At 41.4% G+C, this 19711-nt stretch overlaps 1 protein-coding gene across 1 annotated transcript in view; it reads right to left on the bottom strand.

Moving 5' to 3' along the window:
* kif5aa (kinesin family member 5A, a) overlaps nucleotides 1–18225 on the bottom strand; it is a 42967-nt gene extending 24742 nt beyond the window's left edge. The window contains exons 1-10 of the mRNA XM_056248737.1: nucleotides 18091–18225; nucleotides 17494–17581; nucleotides 17264–17337; nucleotides 15629–15733; nucleotides 14783–14831; nucleotides 14652–14707; nucleotides 13900–13987; nucleotides 13687–13811; nucleotides 8536–8640; nucleotides 3948–4096 (exon numbers count right to left, since the gene is read on the bottom strand). Coding sequence (XP_056104712.1) covers nucleotides 3948–4096; nucleotides 8536–8640; nucleotides 13687–13811; nucleotides 13900–13987; nucleotides 14652–14707; nucleotides 14783–14831; nucleotides 15629–15733; nucleotides 17264–17337; nucleotides 17494–17581; nucleotides 18091–18219 — 968 coding nt within the window. The 5' untranslated portion in view covers nucleotides 18220–18225. The remainder of the gene's footprint in view (nucleotides 1–3947; nucleotides 4097–8535; nucleotides 8641–13686; nucleotides 13812–13899; nucleotides 13988–14651; nucleotides 14708–14782; nucleotides 14832–15628; nucleotides 15734–17263; nucleotides 17338–17493; nucleotides 17582–18090) is intronic.
* Between the last annotated feature and the right edge of the window lie 1486 nt (nucleotides 18226–19711).

Below are 19711 nucleotides of genomic sequence, written 5' to 3'. Positions count from 1 at the left end.
CCGTTAAAACTAAAGCGTTACTAGTAATTGGCACTCGTCTTTTGTGAACGGTAAGCCCTTGCTTGTAAAGCGGGAACTTCCAGGTTATAAAATCTGATAAATGTGGACGACGAGGTCTAGCCGGCCACCGCACAAGGCTATGCCTCTCGTGGAATGAGCTCTGACGCCTAAGGGGCAATGAAGGCCCTTAGACTCATAAGCTAGTGCAATAGCGTCTAATATCCAACTCAACTCAACTCAACTTTATTTATAGAGCACTTTCAAAACCACAAGTGGAACCAAAGTGCTGTACAGAGGGTATAAAAGAAAAAAAGTAAAAACAAAGACATAAAAACAATGCAAACATATGACATAAAAACTTACAAAGCATTGTCAAATGCTAAAGAGAACAAGTAAGTTTTAAGCGCACTCTGAAAAGCACCCAATGAAGGACAAGTTTTTACAGACAGAGGAAGGTCATTCCAGAGCCTAGGAGCTGCAACAGAGAATGCCCGATCACCTTTACATTTTAAACGGGATCGCGGAACCATGAGAAGCAATTGATCATTAGAGCGCAGAGATCTACTGGATTGACAGCGGCTGATTAAATCAGTAACATACTCAGGTGCTAGGCCATGCAGAGACTTAAAAACATACAGCAACGCTTTGTATTGAATTCTGTATCGTATGGGTAACCAATGTAATTTAATTAAAACCGGAGTAATGTGCTCTCTCTTCTTAGTGCCCGTTAAAAGTCTGGCAGCTGAGTTCTGAACGAGCTGCAAACGGGAGAGAGAGGCCAGACTCACACCCAGATACAATACATTACAATAATCCAAACGGGATGACACAAAGGCATGAACAACCTTCTCCATATCGTCAAAAGAAAGGATAGATTTCAATTTAGAAATTGATCTAAGATGGAAAAAACTATTCTTAACGACAGCATTGATTTGCCGGACAAATTTAAGCTCAGAGTCAAAAATGACACCAAGGTTCCTCACGCTAGACATTTTTTTCCCAGGAAACAACCCCAGGCAGTCATCATCCACACAGCCCTTATTTCCAAATAAAATCGTATCCTCATTTAATTGGAGAAAGTTATTCGCAAGCCAACACTTAACTTCGGCCAAACATGCACGGAGAGACTGAATGGCACATTTATGCCCATGTTTCAGTGGTAAGTCAATTTGAGAATCATCCGCATACAGGTGATACTGAATCCCAAATTTCTCAAAAATCGAGCCTAGAGGGAGCATATAAAGGGAAAATAAAATTGGTCCCAGTATAGAGCCCTGTGGAACCCCACACACAAGAGGGGCAACAGAAGAAAAATAATCCCCTAAACTGACTGAAAAAGTCCTATCCTTCAAATAGGAAGAGAACCATTTCAGGGCTAAGCCCTGAATACCAACCTGATTTCTAAGACGACCAATGAGAATGTTATGATCAACTGTATCAAATGCCGCTGTAAGATCTACAGCACGATAATCATCCAGCACGATAATCTCCGCTGTGTCACACCGAGCCCTTTTGTGCAGCGGCCAAAGCATACAAAGAGCTGTTCCGACTGTCTGAATGAGGCAGAACGCTCCAACTAAACTCTGATAGCCCTGGCGGGACAGAGTAAATAAGCGTCTCTCTCGTCCTCTGGCGAGGAAAGAGCTGCTAGTGAAATAACCTGCGCTCTGAACGGAGTTGAGAGCACTTTAGGAACATAACTATGCCTTGGCTTAAAAACGACCCTGGAGTCATTAGGCCCAAACTCAAGGCAGGAAGCACTTATCGACAGCGCTTGACAAATCACCCACTCTCTTGACTGACGTGAGCGCCAGGAAGAGAGCGGTTTTGAGCGAGAGGTGCTTCAGGTCCGCAGACCAAAGCGGCTCGATGTGGCACCTTTCATTGCTTCCAGGACCATGGATAGTTCACCTCTGAACTCTCCATGAACACCTCTGATAGGCACAGAAGGGGGTCGCGGAGGGTTCGGCCTCCTTGCCCCTTTAAGGAAGCATACGACGGTTGTTTCTTCCTAGTGATTGACCGGACACAAGAGCGTGAGAAGCTGTTATGGCTGCCACATACACTTTGAGCTTGGAGGGGGTCCGACCCGCATCCAAAAGCTCTTGCAGGAAGGAGAGTATACTCGATACTTCGCACGAATAGGGGTCCAGGCTCCTTGCAGCGCACCAGCCAGAGAATACCACCCATTTCTGAGTGTAGAGGCGTCTAGTCGACGGCGCTCTTGTTTCTATAATCGTTTTCAACACCCCTTTTGGGAGACACCCGGGTACACGTTGAGGGGCCATACACGAAGGGCCCACAAGTTGGGACGGGGATGCCAGATTTTCCCGTTTGCCTGCGTGAGGAGATCTCTCCTCAGCGGAACCGGCCACGGGGCTGTTTCCAGCAGCTGTGCTAGCTCGGAGAACCATAACTGGGTTTTCCAGAGTGGTGCTATTAGTAGCACTGCACACTTGCTCTCCCTGATCCGTTCGATGACCTGTGGTATCATCGTGACTGGAAGGAATGCATACAGTGGCCAATCGTGGGCAAGCGCGTCCCTGCTCTTTGAGAAAAATGTTTGGCAATGAGCGTTGTCTTCTGAGGAGAAGAAGTCCACCTCTGCCTCACCGAAGATGCTCCATATTAGCTGGGTAGAGAGACCATTCCTCTGGGGGATCATTGTCCCTGGATAACATATCCACACCCTGGTTCAGAATGCCTGGCACATGCGCCACCCTTAGGGAGTGCAGGTTGTGCTGAGCCCATATAATGAGGCTCTTGGCCATGGAGTGCAGGTTGCTTGACCTGAGACCGCCCTGGCGATTTATGTAGGACACCACTGCCATGTTGTCCGTATGGACCAGGACGTGGTGGCCTTTTAAGTACGGGAGAAAAGCTTTCAGTGATTGAGCAACCGCTCTCATCTCTAGACAGTTTATATGAAGGCGCCTCTCCGGGCTTGATCATAGGCCAGAGATAGGCCTGCCCTCGTAAAGGGCCCCCCAACCTAGGTTAGAGGCATCTGTCGAGATCACTTTTCTCTTTGTAACCACACACATACTCACTCCCGACTGTGACCAGTCGGCTGCTTTCCAGGGAGCCAGGGCTCTGATACAGCCGTGGTTTGCTCTGATTCGTAAGTGGGCAGATGGCCATGTGTGAGTTGGTACACGGGTTTTAATAGTTTTAGCCAGCGCTGGAGAGGACGCATGTGCAGTAGTCCGAGCTGGAGTACTCATGATGCTGAGGCCATAAGACCCAACATCCTCTGAAATCTCGAGAGGCGCACGCGCGCCCGCTCTGAAGGATGCCGCCAGGCGCTGAATAGTGAGCGTGCTCTGATGTGAGGTGCGTTTTCATTTGACTTAGATCAGCGAAGTGGTGAGTTCGCTAAAGGAGACAAAATCTGACTACCTTTGGCTGAACGGGCTATTATAAAGGCTCAGGCCACACCCATTCTGGTGGACTCTGGCACGAAGCAGCCTGATTGGTTCTCGCGTCTGAGCCGCCTCGCCATAGGTTTGTGCAGTTGCCGCGGCACAGCCAATGACCGCTCTAGTCGCTCATCTGTGTCTGCTGTGCAGCTGACTGCGTTTATCGCTTCAATATTCTTGAGAAAAGGAGTTTTCCCATAGCGTAAGCTACCCTTATGCAATACGAGAGACCTCTCGAAAGGGAACTGAAATTGAAACCAAAATTCAGTTTGGTCAGACTTCAGTTCAATTGCACAACCCTAGAGCATTTTTCAATACGTAACTGAACTCAGAAAGAAATACAATAAAGATTACTGTTTTATCTAGATGTAATGTTTTACAAATTAATTTGTTCCCTTGTTTAGTGAACTGTGGCCACATTGTACTAAAACAAGGGAAGAAATTATTACAATGAGGGAACACATTGTTAACTGTTGTGCCTGATATGTGTGTATTGTGATGTGCAGGGCAGTGTGTGTGATGTGTTACCGCTGTCCGAACATCAGCGTGGACTTGGTCTCGGCGTCGTTGTAGCTGGAGGGAGAGCAGCAGATGAACATGGTGGTCCGGCAGTTCCCTCCCAGAGAGTCCTGCAGGATCCTCGTCATCTTACTGTCCCGGTACGGCACATGAGTCTTCTACTCACACAGGAGAGACGTGCAGAGTGAGTGTGTGTGTGTGTGTGTGTGTCTGTGTCGTCTTACTGTCCAGGTACGGCACATGAGTCTTCTGCTCACACAGGAGAGACGTGCAGAGTGAGTGTGTGTGTGTGTGTGTGTCGTCTTACTGTCCCGGTACGGCACATGAGTCTTCTGCTCACACAGGAGAGACGTGCAGAGTGAGTGTGTGTGTGTGTGTGTGTGTGAGTGTGTGTGTGTGTGTGTGTGTGTGTGTGTGTGTGTGTGTGTGTGTGTGTGTGTGTGTCGTCTTACTGTCCCGGTACGGCACATGAGTCTTCTGCTCACACAGGAGAGACGTGCAGAGTGAGTGTGTGTGTCAAGTCAAGTCAGTCAAGTCATCTTCATTTATATAGCGCTTTTAACAATGAATTGTTTCAAAGCAGCTTTACAGAGATATGTGTAAAGTGTGTGTGTGTGTGTGTGTGTGTGTGTGAGTGTGTCTGTGTCGTCTTACTGTCCCGGTACGGCACATGAGTCTTCTGCTCACACAGGAGAGACGTGCAGAGTGAGTGTGTGTGTGTGTGTGTGTGTGTGTGTGTCTGTGTCGTCTTACTGTCCCGATACGGCACATGAGTCTTCTGCTCACACAGGAGAGACGTGCAGAGTGAGTGTGTGTGTGTGTGTGTGTGTGTGTCTGTGTCGTCTTACTGTCCCGGTACGGTACATGAGTCTTCTACTCACACAGGAGAGACGTGCAGAGTGTGTGTGTGTGTGTGTGTGTGTCGTCTTACTGTCCCTGTATGGCACATGAGTCTTCTGCTCACACAGGAGAGACGTGCAGAGTGAGTGTGTGTGTGTGTGTGTGTGTGTGTGTGTTAGGGTTGTCACTTTTTATTCGATATTCGAAAATGCATTCGAACATGACGTGAAATATCCGTAATCGAACTATAAATAAACTAACCGGTTTTTAAAGTGCCATGTTTAGCGCATTTTTTACAGTCTATGATTAGACCGTTTGTTTTTTATTTTATTGTTTGCCATCTCATCCAGTAGCGGGCACTCTAAACGTATTGTAGCGTAAGCTCATGACCAAATCAAGCGAATAATAGCCAATAGCCACCCTGTTTTGAAAATGGAAGATAACGCACAGAACGGCCAGCCTGAGCGGATCATTTCTGCCCCAACTCATCTAAAAAGTAGTGTCTGGAAATGGACAATCCGATTGATGAATCCAAACATGGTGTTTACATGAACGATACATAAAGTAATGTGCGCGTTATATGTCACAAGATTCAAATCGGAATTTATTTTTTGACATGCACGAATATGCCGCTGTTCGCGCATAACTATTCTCCTCTCTTGGTTTTTTATTTGTTTTAAACAGCAGACTTAATATGTATCCGTCTCTGGTCATGATTTGGAGACGATGAGCATGATTTGCCGTGCTGCTGCTTATATTGATCACGGAGTAAAACCCTGCGCCCAAAACCAGTCGTCTGTGGATGAGAATCTGAAACAAGTACTGGTGGGACGTTGTCCTGCTCCACTTCACAGACGCTGAGTGAAATTAGATTTTTTCAATTTTTTCTAACGGAACACTCATTTATATTCACTTTATTCAACAGGAAGAGCAGCTCGCTCCGTGCGTAACACGTCATTGCACATGCGCAGTCCTTTTAGTTTCGGTTTTCAATTCGATCAAGTGTTTACATGTTCTCTCGATCGGATTACAAAAGTAGTAAACTATCGGATCGATTAAGGTGTTTACATGAAGGTTTTTAAGTCCGATTGAGCCGTCAATCCGATTATAAGGGTCCATGTAAAGACGCGCAAATACCTGTGTGTGCCAGGCACGTGTGCGCGCTCCGAGCGCGTGTTCTCCACCGCGGGGAACATCGTCAATAAAAAGAGAGCCGCACTTGATCCAGATCAAGTTGATAAATTGGTGTTTCTAGCAAACAATATTAAGAAATGAATTAGGCTAGGCTATATAGGCCTTACTCCTGCTGCTGTTTAAGTTGTCACTTTATTGTTTGTGCCGTGCTGTTCTGCTTCATTTTTTTCCCATAAGTAGCCTATTTGTAATTTTGTGATTTGCTATGCATAGTGACACTTCATATAGATTAAGTTGATAACTTGCTGTTTAAAACATTAAGTAAAAAAAAAAAAAGTTCAGACAGGCCTGAGTCCTGGTTATGACTGTCAGACTGTTAATAAATGTGTGATTTCCGTTACGGTGTTTTTTTTTTTTTTTTTTGGTGGGGGTGGGGGGCGCTCGTAGATATTCGAATATATTCGAATACATTGCTTGATATTCGATATCCGTTCGAATTAGATTTTTCTCAAAAGTGACAGCCCTAGTGTGTGTGTGTGTGTGTGTGTGTGTGTGTGTCTGTGTCGTCTTACTGTCCCGGTACGGCACATGAGTCTTCTGCTCACACAGGAGAGACGTGTGAGTGTGTGCGCGTGTTTGTGTTTGTGTGCGCGTGTGTGTGTGTGTGCGTGTGTGTGCGTGTGCGCGTGTTTGTGTGTGTCGTCTTAATGTCCTGGTACGGCACGTGCGTCTTTGCTCACACAGGAGAGACGTGTGAGTCAGGCACGGATTAACGCACGGGCCTACTGGCCCTGTAAAATGTACTGTGTCTATTCTTTTCAAATAATTATTTTTATTTTATTTTTATTTTCAGTAAAATTGTGTTAAATATTGAGGAATAATGTGATTTTTTTTGCAGTTGCAAAGTATTAACTACTAAATAAATCAAATAAATAATTTTAATGTATTGCTGCGCTGTTGAGAAGGACATCTAGAGGCGAGTGAAAAGCATTGCGTAATATAAAAGTCACGCAGAAGACGGTTACTCAAAAACCAAAACAAAAATGAGTTTAAAACCACAACCAAGGCAGAACATAGGCTAAGTTGTTTATGTTTTACAATAGTAGCCTATGGGCTTATTTTTTTAACGAAATGTCAATCTTCATCTTTATAACAGAAGATATAATACAATACAACAATCTTCAAGATACAGTAAATCTTCAAATGTGTAACGGATTGTCACCTTAAAAAGTGTCTTTTGTGGTGGAACAAGCAATGCTATATAGCATCTTAATTTAATCTTTGTTTTATTATTTTAGTTCATTAACTAATTGTTAACTCAACTAATTTAACGTAAAGACCTGGATACTAGAATTAGGCTACTAAATAAAACTAAATAAATGTCAACTAGCCTAAATGCATTGATTAGAATTGCCATTGACTAAAGATTTTCTAGTCGACGACTAGTAGTCATTCCTTTAAGCAATTAGTCGACTAATCTCAAGTTAATATTAATTTCTGCTTAAATACTGAGTGGAGGCGTATAGCCTATTCCACGCTCAAGCAAGCGCATGCATAAATATTGCCTCAAAGCACCGGCAAAAGCAGGCTAATGATAATATATGTCTGGAAAAAAACTAGGCATTTTTATTGTTTAATAATAATAATAAATAAATAAATTAAATCAGTGTCGGCTGCAATCATATCTATATCTCCGCTGTAAAGTGGATGCGCCTTTAGAGAGAAATGCACCTTTCATATCATATCAGCCTAATCAGCCAGTATTTGCTTTCGATTCGAATTTTTTCGTTTAAAAGTGGACATTTCAAGCTTTATATAGAAATATTCATCATGTATGTGAGGCTATACACTGTGTTTCAGTTCATTTTTGAGACGCGCTCCAGTTCACGCCACGGAGACCATGAAAGCGCGCCCTGTTTGTTTTATTTGATTTTACAAAAGCACAACGTTTTCTTGTTATTGTGAGTTTACAAAAATAAAAGTAGCTACTTGCGACTGATGCATTATTCTTTTCTGTATAGGCCTATGACCAGAAAAGATTGAGTAGGCCTATTTCAAGTTGTTTCCACTGTTGATAGGAAAATGCAAGTGTTCGCGCCGACGCCTGCCATGCAGTGCGCGCTGCACACTCCGCACACGCACTTGGATATGCATTTATCTAGGTTAAAGTTAGAGCGAGCTGCCATGCCAGACGGATAAGTTATTTTCATGTTTAACAAATCAAATCATGCATTTTCTACCTACCGCGAGTAAGCGCTGCACCAGTTTGAAAAAGGTAAAAGCATAACGAGCGTAACGAGCGAGAGGCCCCACACTGGGGGATGCAGAGATGTTGCTGCGTCTGTTATTATTAACATTTCGTATTGTTTAAATGACCAGCCCTCGGGGGTCCCCTCAAAATGCCTGGCTTGCCTGCCCACTGTTGTCCAAAAAATTGGTGAAGGGGGCCTTTGAGACATCCGTGCCCAGGGCACATCATCGCCTTAATCCGTCCCTGGTGTGAGTGTGTGTGTGTGTGTGTGTGTGCATGTGTGTGTGTGTGTGTGTGTGTGCGTGTGTGTGTGCATGGGTGTGTGTGTGTGTGTGTGTGCGTGTGTGTGTGCGTGTGTGTGAGTGCACTCACAGTTCCTTCAGCAAGGGCAGAGATGACGTTTCCCAGAGAAGACAGAGACTTATTGATGTTTTTAGCCTCATCCAGAACGGCTCCGGCCGCTCCAGTCTTGCTGACCTGCGTGTGGAGACACACACACACACACAGCTGAACTCGTCTGATATCACATACACTTCTGACGCAGCTTTACAGGTCTCAATTAGGGATGTAAACGGTTAATTGATTATCGGGTTAATCGACAAGAATTGTCGACAAGAATTTACTCGATTAAATAAAATTAATTGTCAGCTAATTGAACATTGCGAACGTGACACGAGATTCTCACGCGAGACCCGACACAAACTTGATAACTGGACTACCAGTTATTTTACCAGTACAAAACCAGTCCATTATACTGTTTGATACTGCAAACTGGTATTTGTTCTCATAAGCCCTATTCAGCCGGGACTAGTGTAACATGGAGAGGTGGGGTAGAGTAATTATTCCCAGAGCTTCTCGTGATTATATTCCTGTGCATCTCAGTAACGTTAATCATTACGAACAATGTCAGTAAAGTTTACGGCGACTTATCTTCAGTAAAAAGTCTGGAATAATGACCTCAGGCAATGCTGATCCCGTGCGAATAGACCCGCTGTAAATAGGCACGTAAATATTCCATCATTTCCTGTTTAAAAGTAGTTTTCCACAATTTATCAAGTATGGAGACGATTGGAAATAGCATTAGATGGCACAAAACATATTTTAGTGTTAGGTAAGTCCCAGATAGCAACATTGTTTCGGCCCAGATCCGGCCCACATCTGGCACTTGTGGGATGCGGATCTGGCCCACATGCAGCGTGGAATGACGGCCCTTGGGTGGCCCACTCCCGTTTGCCAGATCTGGGCCACAAGTAGGCCATAGCAATGCCACATGTCAGCCAAGAGCAAAGAAATAAACCAGAACTGGACTTTATCTGAGCCACAAAATCTGTGTATATTAAATATGGAGTCATCTCAAGCCTGTTAACAAGCAGAATCACTGAAGGAAAGAAGAGAATAGAAAAAGAGGCGAGCAGAAACACAATAACTACAACTGACTTGAGACACAGTCTTAGATGAAATCAACTGAAGAGAAAAGAAGACAATACATCTGAAGATCTCAGCAGAGGAGGATTAAACTACTCCACAAACAGCATTACCAGCTTCACTTATTACTAACCAGACTGACTTTATTTCTGTCAGACTTCTACAGAAGTTTTTATTGAGAATTAACAGAGGTTTAACTCTATTATGTTTCATTTTAAGTCACCATAACAGTGATTAGTGTTTCCATTAGTTGGGCTCTTAACTCTTAATATATCTTTTGTATTTTTTTGGCCGTTGTGACAGTGTGTTTAGTCAAACACATTTGCAGCAGCAAAGAAAGCTAAAGTGAAATGAGATCAGGTTATAATGGTTACCTGTTGATAGTTTTATAATCATCATGAAATAACTTGATTCACCGATGTCTTTGGAATCTAACAATTGTGTTGATCCATTAATACACAGCAAAATCCCCCAGTGTTAAATTAACACTGCTCAGTGTTTATATGAGTCCACATTCAGAGAGTGTTAAATGAACACTGAAGCAGGGCTAAAGTTAATGAGATAATTAAGTGATTAATGGAATGATAATTGAACATTATCGAAGACACCTGATGTTAACAAGCGGAATCACTGAAGGAGAAAATCATAATTGTTGTTACCATTGTGGAGATCAGTATTTGCTTTAGTTGGGCTGTTGACACTTTAAGCTATTAACTCTAGATTTTGTTTGTCTGCTGTACATGAGTTATAACAGCCAGATGAACAAAGAGAAAAGGTGATATGATGGTGTTGGTTGTGTTTTAACATTATCATTATTTTACAATCATTTGACCTGAATCACTGAACTCATATGGAGCCCAATTACTGAGTTACGTTTACTTTATTATTTATAGCAGCACTATCCTTGAAAAGCATAATATTTGTAACTTTTACAATGTAATCCAAATAATTTCTTAAAACTTAATCTCATACAAAACTTTTTTTTCTTTTTTTTTTACACAGACATCAAGAATCAGCCTGTGAATCTCAACAATGGTGACAATTATAAAGCATTTTGCAGTGTATTCTAGATTCCACCAATCAAATCTTATTCATGGCTCCCATCATGCATTGCTGCATGAATAAATAATGAGCTTATGTTCAGAGGTGATCTGTTTGTCACCACTGTTGAGATTCATACGCGAATTCTTGATGTCTGTATGTGCCTACCTAAATTTTTTTAAGAAGGTTTTTTTTTTGTAATTGATTTGCCAATTTGGATTTAATTGAAAAGGCTAAAAAATGCATACTCTACAACAACAGTGCTGCTATAATCCAGAAGGTAAATTTAACTCTGAAATTATGCTCCCAATGAGTTCAGTGATTCAGGCCAACTATTGATTATGTTAAAACACAACCAACACCATCATATCATCTTTTCTCTTTGTTCATCAGGCTGTTATAACTCAGGTACAGCAGCCAAACAAAATGTAAAGTTAATGAATTAAGGGTCAACAGCCCAACTAAAGCAAACACTGATCTCCATAATGGTAACATACCAATTACGATTTTCTCCTTCAGTGATTCTGCGTTAACATCAGGTGTCTTCAATAATGCTCAATTATCACTCAATTAATCACTTAACGATCTCATTGAGTTTAGCACTGCTTCAGTGTTCATTTAACACTCTCTGAGTGTGGACTCATATAAACACTGAGCAGAGTTAATTTAAAACTGGGATTATGCTGTGTATTAATGGATCAACACAATTGTTAGATTCCAAAGACATCAGTGAATCAAGTTAATTCTTGATGATTATAAAACCATCAACAGGTAACAATTATAACATGATTTCATTTCACTTTAGCTTTCTTTGCTGCTGCTGCAAATGTGTTTGACTAAACACACTGTCACAGCAGCCAAAAAAAGACAAAAGATATTTTAAGAGTTAAGAGCCCAACTAATGGAAACACTAATCACTGTTATGGTGACTTAAAATGAAACAGAGTTAAACCTCTGTTAATTATCAATAAAAACTTCTGTAGAAGTCTGACAGAAATACAGTCAGTCTGGTTAGTAATAAGTGAAGCTGGTAATGCTGTTTGTGGAGTTGTTTATTCCTCCTCTGCTGAGATCTTCACAGATTTAATGTCTTCTTTTATCTTCAAGTGATTTCATCAAAGACTGTGTCTGAAGTCAGTTCTTGTTTTTCTGCTCGTCTCTTTTTCTGTTCTCTTCTTTCCTTCAGTGATTCTGCTTGTTAACAGGCTTATTAAGGCTGCAATTACTTAATATTTAATATACACAGATTTTGTGGCTCAGATAAGGTCCAGTTCTGGTTTATTTCTTTGCTCTTGGCTGACATGTGGCATTGCTATGGCCTACTTGTGGCCCAGATCTGGCAAACAGGAGTGGGCCACCCAAGGGCCGTCATTCCACGCTGCATGTGGGCCAGATCCGCATCCCACAAGTGCCAGATGTGGGCCGGATCTGGGCCGAAACAATGTTGCTATCTGGGGTGCCTATTACCAACATAATACAATCTGAATGTCATTAATATATAGTTCAACCGGACCTAACTGTTTTATAAATATAGGTTGTATGTGTTTGTGCACATGATATCAGGAAGCAGTGTAATACACACATATTGACATAATGATGACATGATATATCCAGTTACTCTCCCACTTCTGCTGGTTTTACTGGGATATCTTATCACGTGCAAATCGGCCATTATTATTACAGACGTCCTGTGGTAAAATTACAGCACTCAGTTGTAAAACTAATCCCGTCTGAATAGTGCTTTATTATTCCATAAATAAACACACTGGTTATAGTGCAAATAGTGTTACCGTTTACTGCACTTGGTCATTCTAGGTTATTTCTGTCTCTCATCAGTGAAACACAAAAGATATTTATTTTAAAAGCGTGTTTTTGATTAGGGCTGTTGCGGTGAAGGAATTTCCCTTGTGGTCATTTTGAGTGGCTCAATTGCACCATATGCGGTATTATCGCCATTTATTTATTCAGATGTATTTGTTGCTATATAAATAAGTGTTACGATGTGGTCAGCATGCACAAAAACAAGGAAATATTCAATAACCAATGTAACCGAAACTAAACAGCATTGAAACAGGAAGTGAAGTAAACAGAAGTGAATGTCAAAATAAAGGTCCACTCATCAGAACATAAGCCTGATAATAAACTTGTTAGGCTATTTTTATATGTACAACAGTTAGTTCCGATCCCCGAATCTGAGTGGACGAGAGGCTTTCTGCTGATATTTCACCAGTATCGTCGCCTTCGTCTCTGCGTGTTATACACAGGCCGTCACTCAGCGCAGTTACACTGTTACGCCACTAGGGGAGGCAAAGGACTGTCTTTGAGTGAGTCATTAAACAGTTCATCAACGAACATGTTCAAAAACGCTGATTCATTAAAAGATAGATGTAATGAAACAAGGTGTTAATTATTTGAACTTTGAGCTCCACTTTTCAAGGCTCAGCTGACCAGCAATGCGTCGCACGGGTAACGCTGAAGCTAATGCTCCACTTATAGATTATCATGACAGAATATGCTAATCAATGATTTCACTCAATAGTTCTCCTGGGTGGAAAAATGTGCTAATTAGCAAATCAGGTGATTGGAACAAAATACTGAGGAAGACTTTTTTTTCTGAATCTGGACTTTACACCTCTGCCATTCAAAAGAGATGACATTGATTCAATGCATTGACCAGACAGACGCGGGTCATTGCACGCGCTCAGTCGATCTGTCTTTCACTGTCTGATCAGGCTTAAGTGCAAATCCAAGAAGCCTCTGTACAAATCACCATGATAAACACAGTCTTGTTATCATTTTTAACTTATTTAAAATTCAATACACATGCATGAAGTTCAAAACAAGAGCCTTATGAAAAAAGAAACATAAACATAACATCTTTGTCTTGGGGAAACTGTTAGCTATCTGTCGAACTGATGTAACAGGCTAGGACGCGCCATACACACACAGAAGTGGGGGCAGAACAAAAGTCAATGGGGTCCAATGTTGTGTGTAAGCCCAACACTATTCCACTAAAGACAGAAAATTCCACAAGCGTGTAGTAAAAAGAGTTCAGACCTTCTCGCTGCCGGCCAGATCCACCAGGTAGAGTTTCCCGCAGAGCTTCTGCTCCGTCTCCACGTGCTCCTGCTTGATGTTGATCAGGAAGATGCTGTGACTGCGAGAGCTGTGCTCGTTCATGTCTGACCACACAACAACACCACGTTTAGTCTTCAGTCATGTGTTTCTACAGCTACGGTCAGTGAGATTATAAGGAGTGTGAGCACTCACTGGTGACGGCCACGTGCCGGTTGGACTTGCCCTCGTCGATGACGTCCATGACCTCTTCCGGACTGGAGACGAAGCGCTCGGTGCAGCCCTGATAACACACACTTCATTAGTGCGAACGCAGCCCTGATAACACACACTTCATTAGCACTGGTAGAGGCTCAAAGGAGCAGTCACCTCAGAGTTAACATTTCCTGATCATTTACTCTCCCCGCGTCATCCAAGATGTTCATGTCTTTCTTTCTTCAGTGGAAAAGAAATGAAGGTTTTTGAGGAACACACTCCAGGTGTTTCTCCATATAGTGTCTTCAATGGGGTCCAACGGGTCGAAGGTCCAGATGTGAGTTTCAGTGCAGCTTCAAAGAAGTGACCTTTCAACCTGATTACGTAATGTGTGTCGCATCACAGCTCGTGCCAGACCAGCATTAGTGGATAAAAGTATATAAATGTGTATTTTGTTATAAATGTCCGCTGGTTTGTCTAGATCAGACTCTTATTCCTCGGCTGGATCGTGTCGAGACTTTGAAGCTGCACTGAAACTCACATCTGGACCTTCGACCCGTTGGACCCCATTGAAGACACTATATGGAGAAACCCTGGAGTGTGTTCCTCAGAAACCTTCATTTCTTTTCCACTGAAGAAAGAAAGACATGAACATCTTGGATGACGCGGGGAGAGTAAATGATCAGGAAATGTTAACTCTGAGGTGAACTACTCCTTTAATCTCACTCTCACTGAATATGCTGATGGTTCACCTTCACGTAAGGAACTCGGTTCTTGTCCTCGTGCACAGACAGGTTGGTCTTCGTGACTGAAGAGGAAAGAAACACAATGAGGAGTAATGTAGGGAATTCGTTACGCTGCACTATTTCTGTTTCCTACAAACCGTCCAGGAGATCCCGGATCTTCTCCATGTAGATCTCGAAGTAGGACACCTGAGGAGAGCAGACACTGGTTTTGAGAGTTTGAGAGCACAGTTCGAGCAGAAGCGCTCGGGTTTATCAGTCACGTTCTGTGGTGGATTAATCATAACTAACATTTATTTTTCTGGCAGGAATAACATTCATATGCTTTTGAATCCTAAATGTTTCCAAACCCTTTGGTCAAAAAATTGTGACTGAGTGTGTGTGTGTGTTAGTGAATCTTGTCCGAATATAACAAAAGGGGAAATGAAACTAGGCGGATGTCTAGGTTTATAAACTCGTGACTTTGAGTAACAAAGTGAAGCAATCAAGAAAGCAGAGTTTGCTTCTACCTAGCAACAGAAGGGTTTGCATATGAAGAACCAATCAAATTATAGGGAAATGATATAATGTATCATCATGTCCGCTTTGCCATGCTCCTTTTCTATAAAAACTGTTGTATTTTTGCTGGTGGGATTCTCTCTGACGTTTGTCTGAGATCCTCCGGCCGTGATTAAAGCATTAATATTCGAAGGCATTGTCTGGAGTCTGTCTAGTTATTGATGCAGAACAGGTTAGTGGAGCACAAGAGACCTTATTCCCAAGTGAACGTGTTCGAAAGGGAAGGAGAGGTCGTTCGACTCAGTGGGTGGGGTTAGATATGCTCAGGTAACTATAATTCTTAGGCATGTTATGCGGTCAGAATAGATATACTCTTAGGCGTCAACCAGTGAGCTCAGAGGTGAACTCAACTGAGTGTAATGTGTAAAAGTGTCGACTGAAGACGGCCAGGTAGACTTCAGTCAGGTGTGTAGGGGAATCTAGCACACCTTGATGTGGAACTCCAGGTTCTCGTCCATGGAGAAGATGTGGTTGAAGATGTCCTCTGCGATGCGGGGAATGATGCCCATCTGCTGCGGGTCGTGCAGGTTTCCCTGAAATAACACATCGTTATTCAAACTCATCCTGGTCTGATCCGAGCGGTGTCTACTCACCTTCATTTATACAACGCTTTATACAATACAGATTATTATGATAAAATTATGATTCAATGAAACAAACTGAGTTCAATTCTGCAGCTCTAAAAGACAACAGTGTCATTGTTCAGCTGAAGTCAGTTCTGTTGTAAAGATCAAACTTTTCAACGGTTCAATGGTCTTTTATTCTCATTCCATACACATATTTACATGAAGGAACGAAACTAAGTACTAACGTCCCGGTCAAAACACAACATAAAAACATTATCCAATAAAACATTAGAAACTAGAGTGTATGTCCAAGCAGCTTCCTCAATAAATGGCACAATAGCAAATACTAAAATAAACAATGCAAAAATAAAAACTGCAATAATTAGAAATAAATTAGGACATAAATAGTCAAATATTGTTGCACATAAAATGTCTAAATAATACTGGTATATATATTTTTTAATTCTATATTATCTATGTTATTACACACAGAGTAGAAGAGGTAGTATAAATAAGTAATGCATTTAGTTGTTCATCTATAAAGCCGTTCAGCTAAATCAGTGATGTCATCGTCCAGCTCAGTTCAGATCAACAGACCAATGACTGCATGACTGTTAACACAGCTAAATAAATCAATATGCATATATTATTATGCATTGTGTATTATTTATTAGATACATTAAGAAAAAAATGTTTTATTGTTGTCAATTCGTGGTAGAATGTTGCTAAATTTTTAATCGTTTTGATGATATGTTGTAATGTTGTGATGATTTTCTCTGTCTACTTCTTTTTTTTTACACTTTTGTGCTGCTCATTTTTGCATCCATTTTTAATCTTAATGTGAAAAATATGATACACCGGTGTTTTGCCAGATGAGAAGTTTATTTATGTATCATCTTTTTACTCTTTTAATTTCTGTTTTAATTTTCCTTGTTTTTATTTCGTGATTATTTTATTTTATTTTAATTCCTTTCTGTGTAAAGCACTTTGAATTACCATAGTGTATGACATGTGCTATATAAATAAACTTGCCTGGCCTTAATCTCAGAAAGTTGTATCTGGTTAAATAAAGGAACAATGACACAAACCCAAACTGTTGTTTATAGTAGTGATGTTTAATGTATGTAATGCTAAATATTTGCCATTTTGATAGCAAAGTCTTTTTTTTTTTTTGACTGGTTTTGTTATTTTTATAATATAAAAACCAGTAACACTTTACAATAAGGTTCATTAGTTAACATTAGTTAAATAATTAACTAACATAAACTAACACTGAACAATATATTTGTTCCTGTATTTATTAATCTTAGTTAATGTTAGTTAATAAAGATACAGCTGTTCATTGTGTGTTCATGTTAGTTCACAGTGCATTTGCTAATGTTAACTAATTAACCTTATTGTAAAGTGTCACCTAAAAAACAAATGCAAAATAAACTCTTGATAATGTTGCTGGAATTAAAACTGTAATAATGTTTAACGAAGTGTAACACACTGTACCTCCATGGTATGAGTCTTCCCAGAAGAGGTTTGTCCATAGGCAAAGATGGTGCCGTTGTAACCTCCCAGCACATCTACACACACACACACACACACACACACACACACACACACACACACACACACATCATTAAGATGGGCTTCCAGTATAAGCCTGGCACACATTATCCTCTCAGTTCAGGTGTAATGAGTTCAGCGGTAGCCATGAAACACACTCCACACACACTGACCTTTGACGATCTGCTTGGCACATGCGTTGTACACCTGCTCCTGAGTGGTGTTAGTGGGAAACACACGGTCAAACGCGTACGACTTTCCCTGCGGACACATAAAACACACAGAGGAAACGGGAACGTCATTGTTTGGACTCAGATATTGATTATTAGACCACTAATCACGTCACAGAGATGTAGACGGAGGAATAACATTAACAGACTGTCTCAGTTCAGCTTTATAAACTATAAGCCTTTAACTGTGATGATTAACACATTCAGCTAATTTCACTATATATTTAATACAGCTTAGTAAAAAAATAAATCCCTCCCCCTCCCCAATAACTGTTATGACCATCATCAGCCACTCCCTGCATTCATTCAAACCATCCCTCATATATACAAACATACATATATATATATATATTACAGACAGAACGATATTTCTTTTGTATATTTTCTCTACACTAAATTAGGCCTAGAGCCTCTATATGTGCTGACGTCATACTGACACAGTCGCGCGCATCATCATCATCACCGGGATCATTCATATCAGCATTTAATGTATATTTTAGCGCTGAATGTGCAGTAAATCTGGATAAAGGAGATGGTTACCGCGATGACGACCGTGTCGTCCCCTTGGAAGCTGGGCAGGAATCTGTCTCCGCGCAGGATCTCGGCCTGGTTCAGAGGCCTGAAGCGACACAGCACTTTAATATTGCACTCAGCTACGGCGTCCGTCATGATCACACAGTACAGCGAGTTTATATCAGAACAGCAGAACACGGCGAGTCACGGCCTGAGCTCGAGCTAATGGCGTCAGCGCGAGAAACAGAAGAAGATCCTGATGTCTGCTTATAGATCTGCTGGAGTCTTCTCTTCAGCGTTATCTGTGTGTGTTGTCCTGCTGGAGTCAGTCGCAGCGCCAGTGATTCTCTTCAGTGTTGTGTGTGTGTTGTGTTCGCAGTGATGATGCGATGGCGAGTCTTCTCTTCGGTGTTGTGTGTGTGTTGTGTTCGCAGTGATGATGCGATGGCGAGTCTTCTCTTCGGTGTTGTGTGTGTGTTGTGTTCGCAGTGATGGCGAGTCTTCTCTTCAGTGTTGTGTGTGTGTTGTGTTCGCAGTGATGCTGGGATGGCGAGGATGCTGCTGTTGTCATGAGGATGCGGAGCAGGGCGTGGCTGAGGACCACTCGCGCAGGGGGCGGGGCTAACTGCGCTACGTCATCATGCTCCATTCTGCTCTTCACTGCTTATTTCACTGGACTTGTCATATCTTTAACGAAGATATCGTTTTTTAAATTAATAGATCAATTTGTACACTCTGACGTGTGTTTTAAAAAAAAAAAAAGTAAATTCTGTATACTATATTAGGCTACTAAAGTTCGTTGGATAATTTTTTTTTTTTTAAACTGCTTAGTTTCACTTAAATGCACTCGACTCGTGTCAGACGTCATTATTCAGCATTTAATCATAAATAACGATAATCTCTGCTCTGCAGAAGTGAACCCGTGGTCACGTGGTGCCTGTGACCTTCCTCAGCGCTGCTCGGGATGGGCCAATCACAGCCGGGTACTGGATTATTCTGTCATTATATAGTCAGATTTAGTGACAGAGCAGTTTTCTAACAACATGTGTCCCGGTATTTACTGTAACAGTGAACAGTCTCTCATCTAAAGTACTGCTGTACTGTATGTGTGAGTAGTATAAGATCAACTTCCCTCATGATCATTCAACAACATGCTCAACTATAGTGCTCTGTATTTCATCAGGAGTAAATGTCTTTTGCCCTGTCCTCTTCATTTTTATTTTCCTCTCTTCTTCCTCTTTCTCTCCCACCAGGATTCATTTTCCAAAGCACATAATTCCCCATGGCCCTGTTTATATTATCCTGAGACTCTGATTGGTGTGTTGTTTTGTTACTTGCAGTTTTTTTCATACACTTTGGTACTATTTTCACAAGTAAGGTGTACATTTTCCAAACTTTTAGTAAGAATATCAACAGATCATCAAAGTGCACTTTATTCAAACATTTCAGCACATTTTCAATTGTGTTAGTAAATACACAAAATCACAAAGTATCATGTTCACAACACAAATAGCTGTTTCATCTATATAACCATTTTATTCTCAGTAAATGCTTTTCATAATGCCATCACTATCAAACTTTTGATTTTCAAAAGTACAAACCTATTATTTTTATAGGGTTAGTGTAAGGGGAGAGCATATACAGTTTA

The sequence above is a fragment of the Rhinichthys klamathensis genome, unplaced genomic scaffold, assembly GCF_029890125.1.
Source record: "Rhinichthys klamathensis goyatoka isolate OS25496 unplaced genomic scaffold, OSU_Roscu_1.1 h1tg000057l_1, whole genome shotgun sequence".
Lineage (NCBI taxonomy): Eukaryota > Metazoa > Chordata > Actinopteri > Cypriniformes > Leuciscidae > Rhinichthys > Rhinichthys klamathensis.
This window is presented reverse-complemented; position numbering and strand designations above follow the sequence as displayed.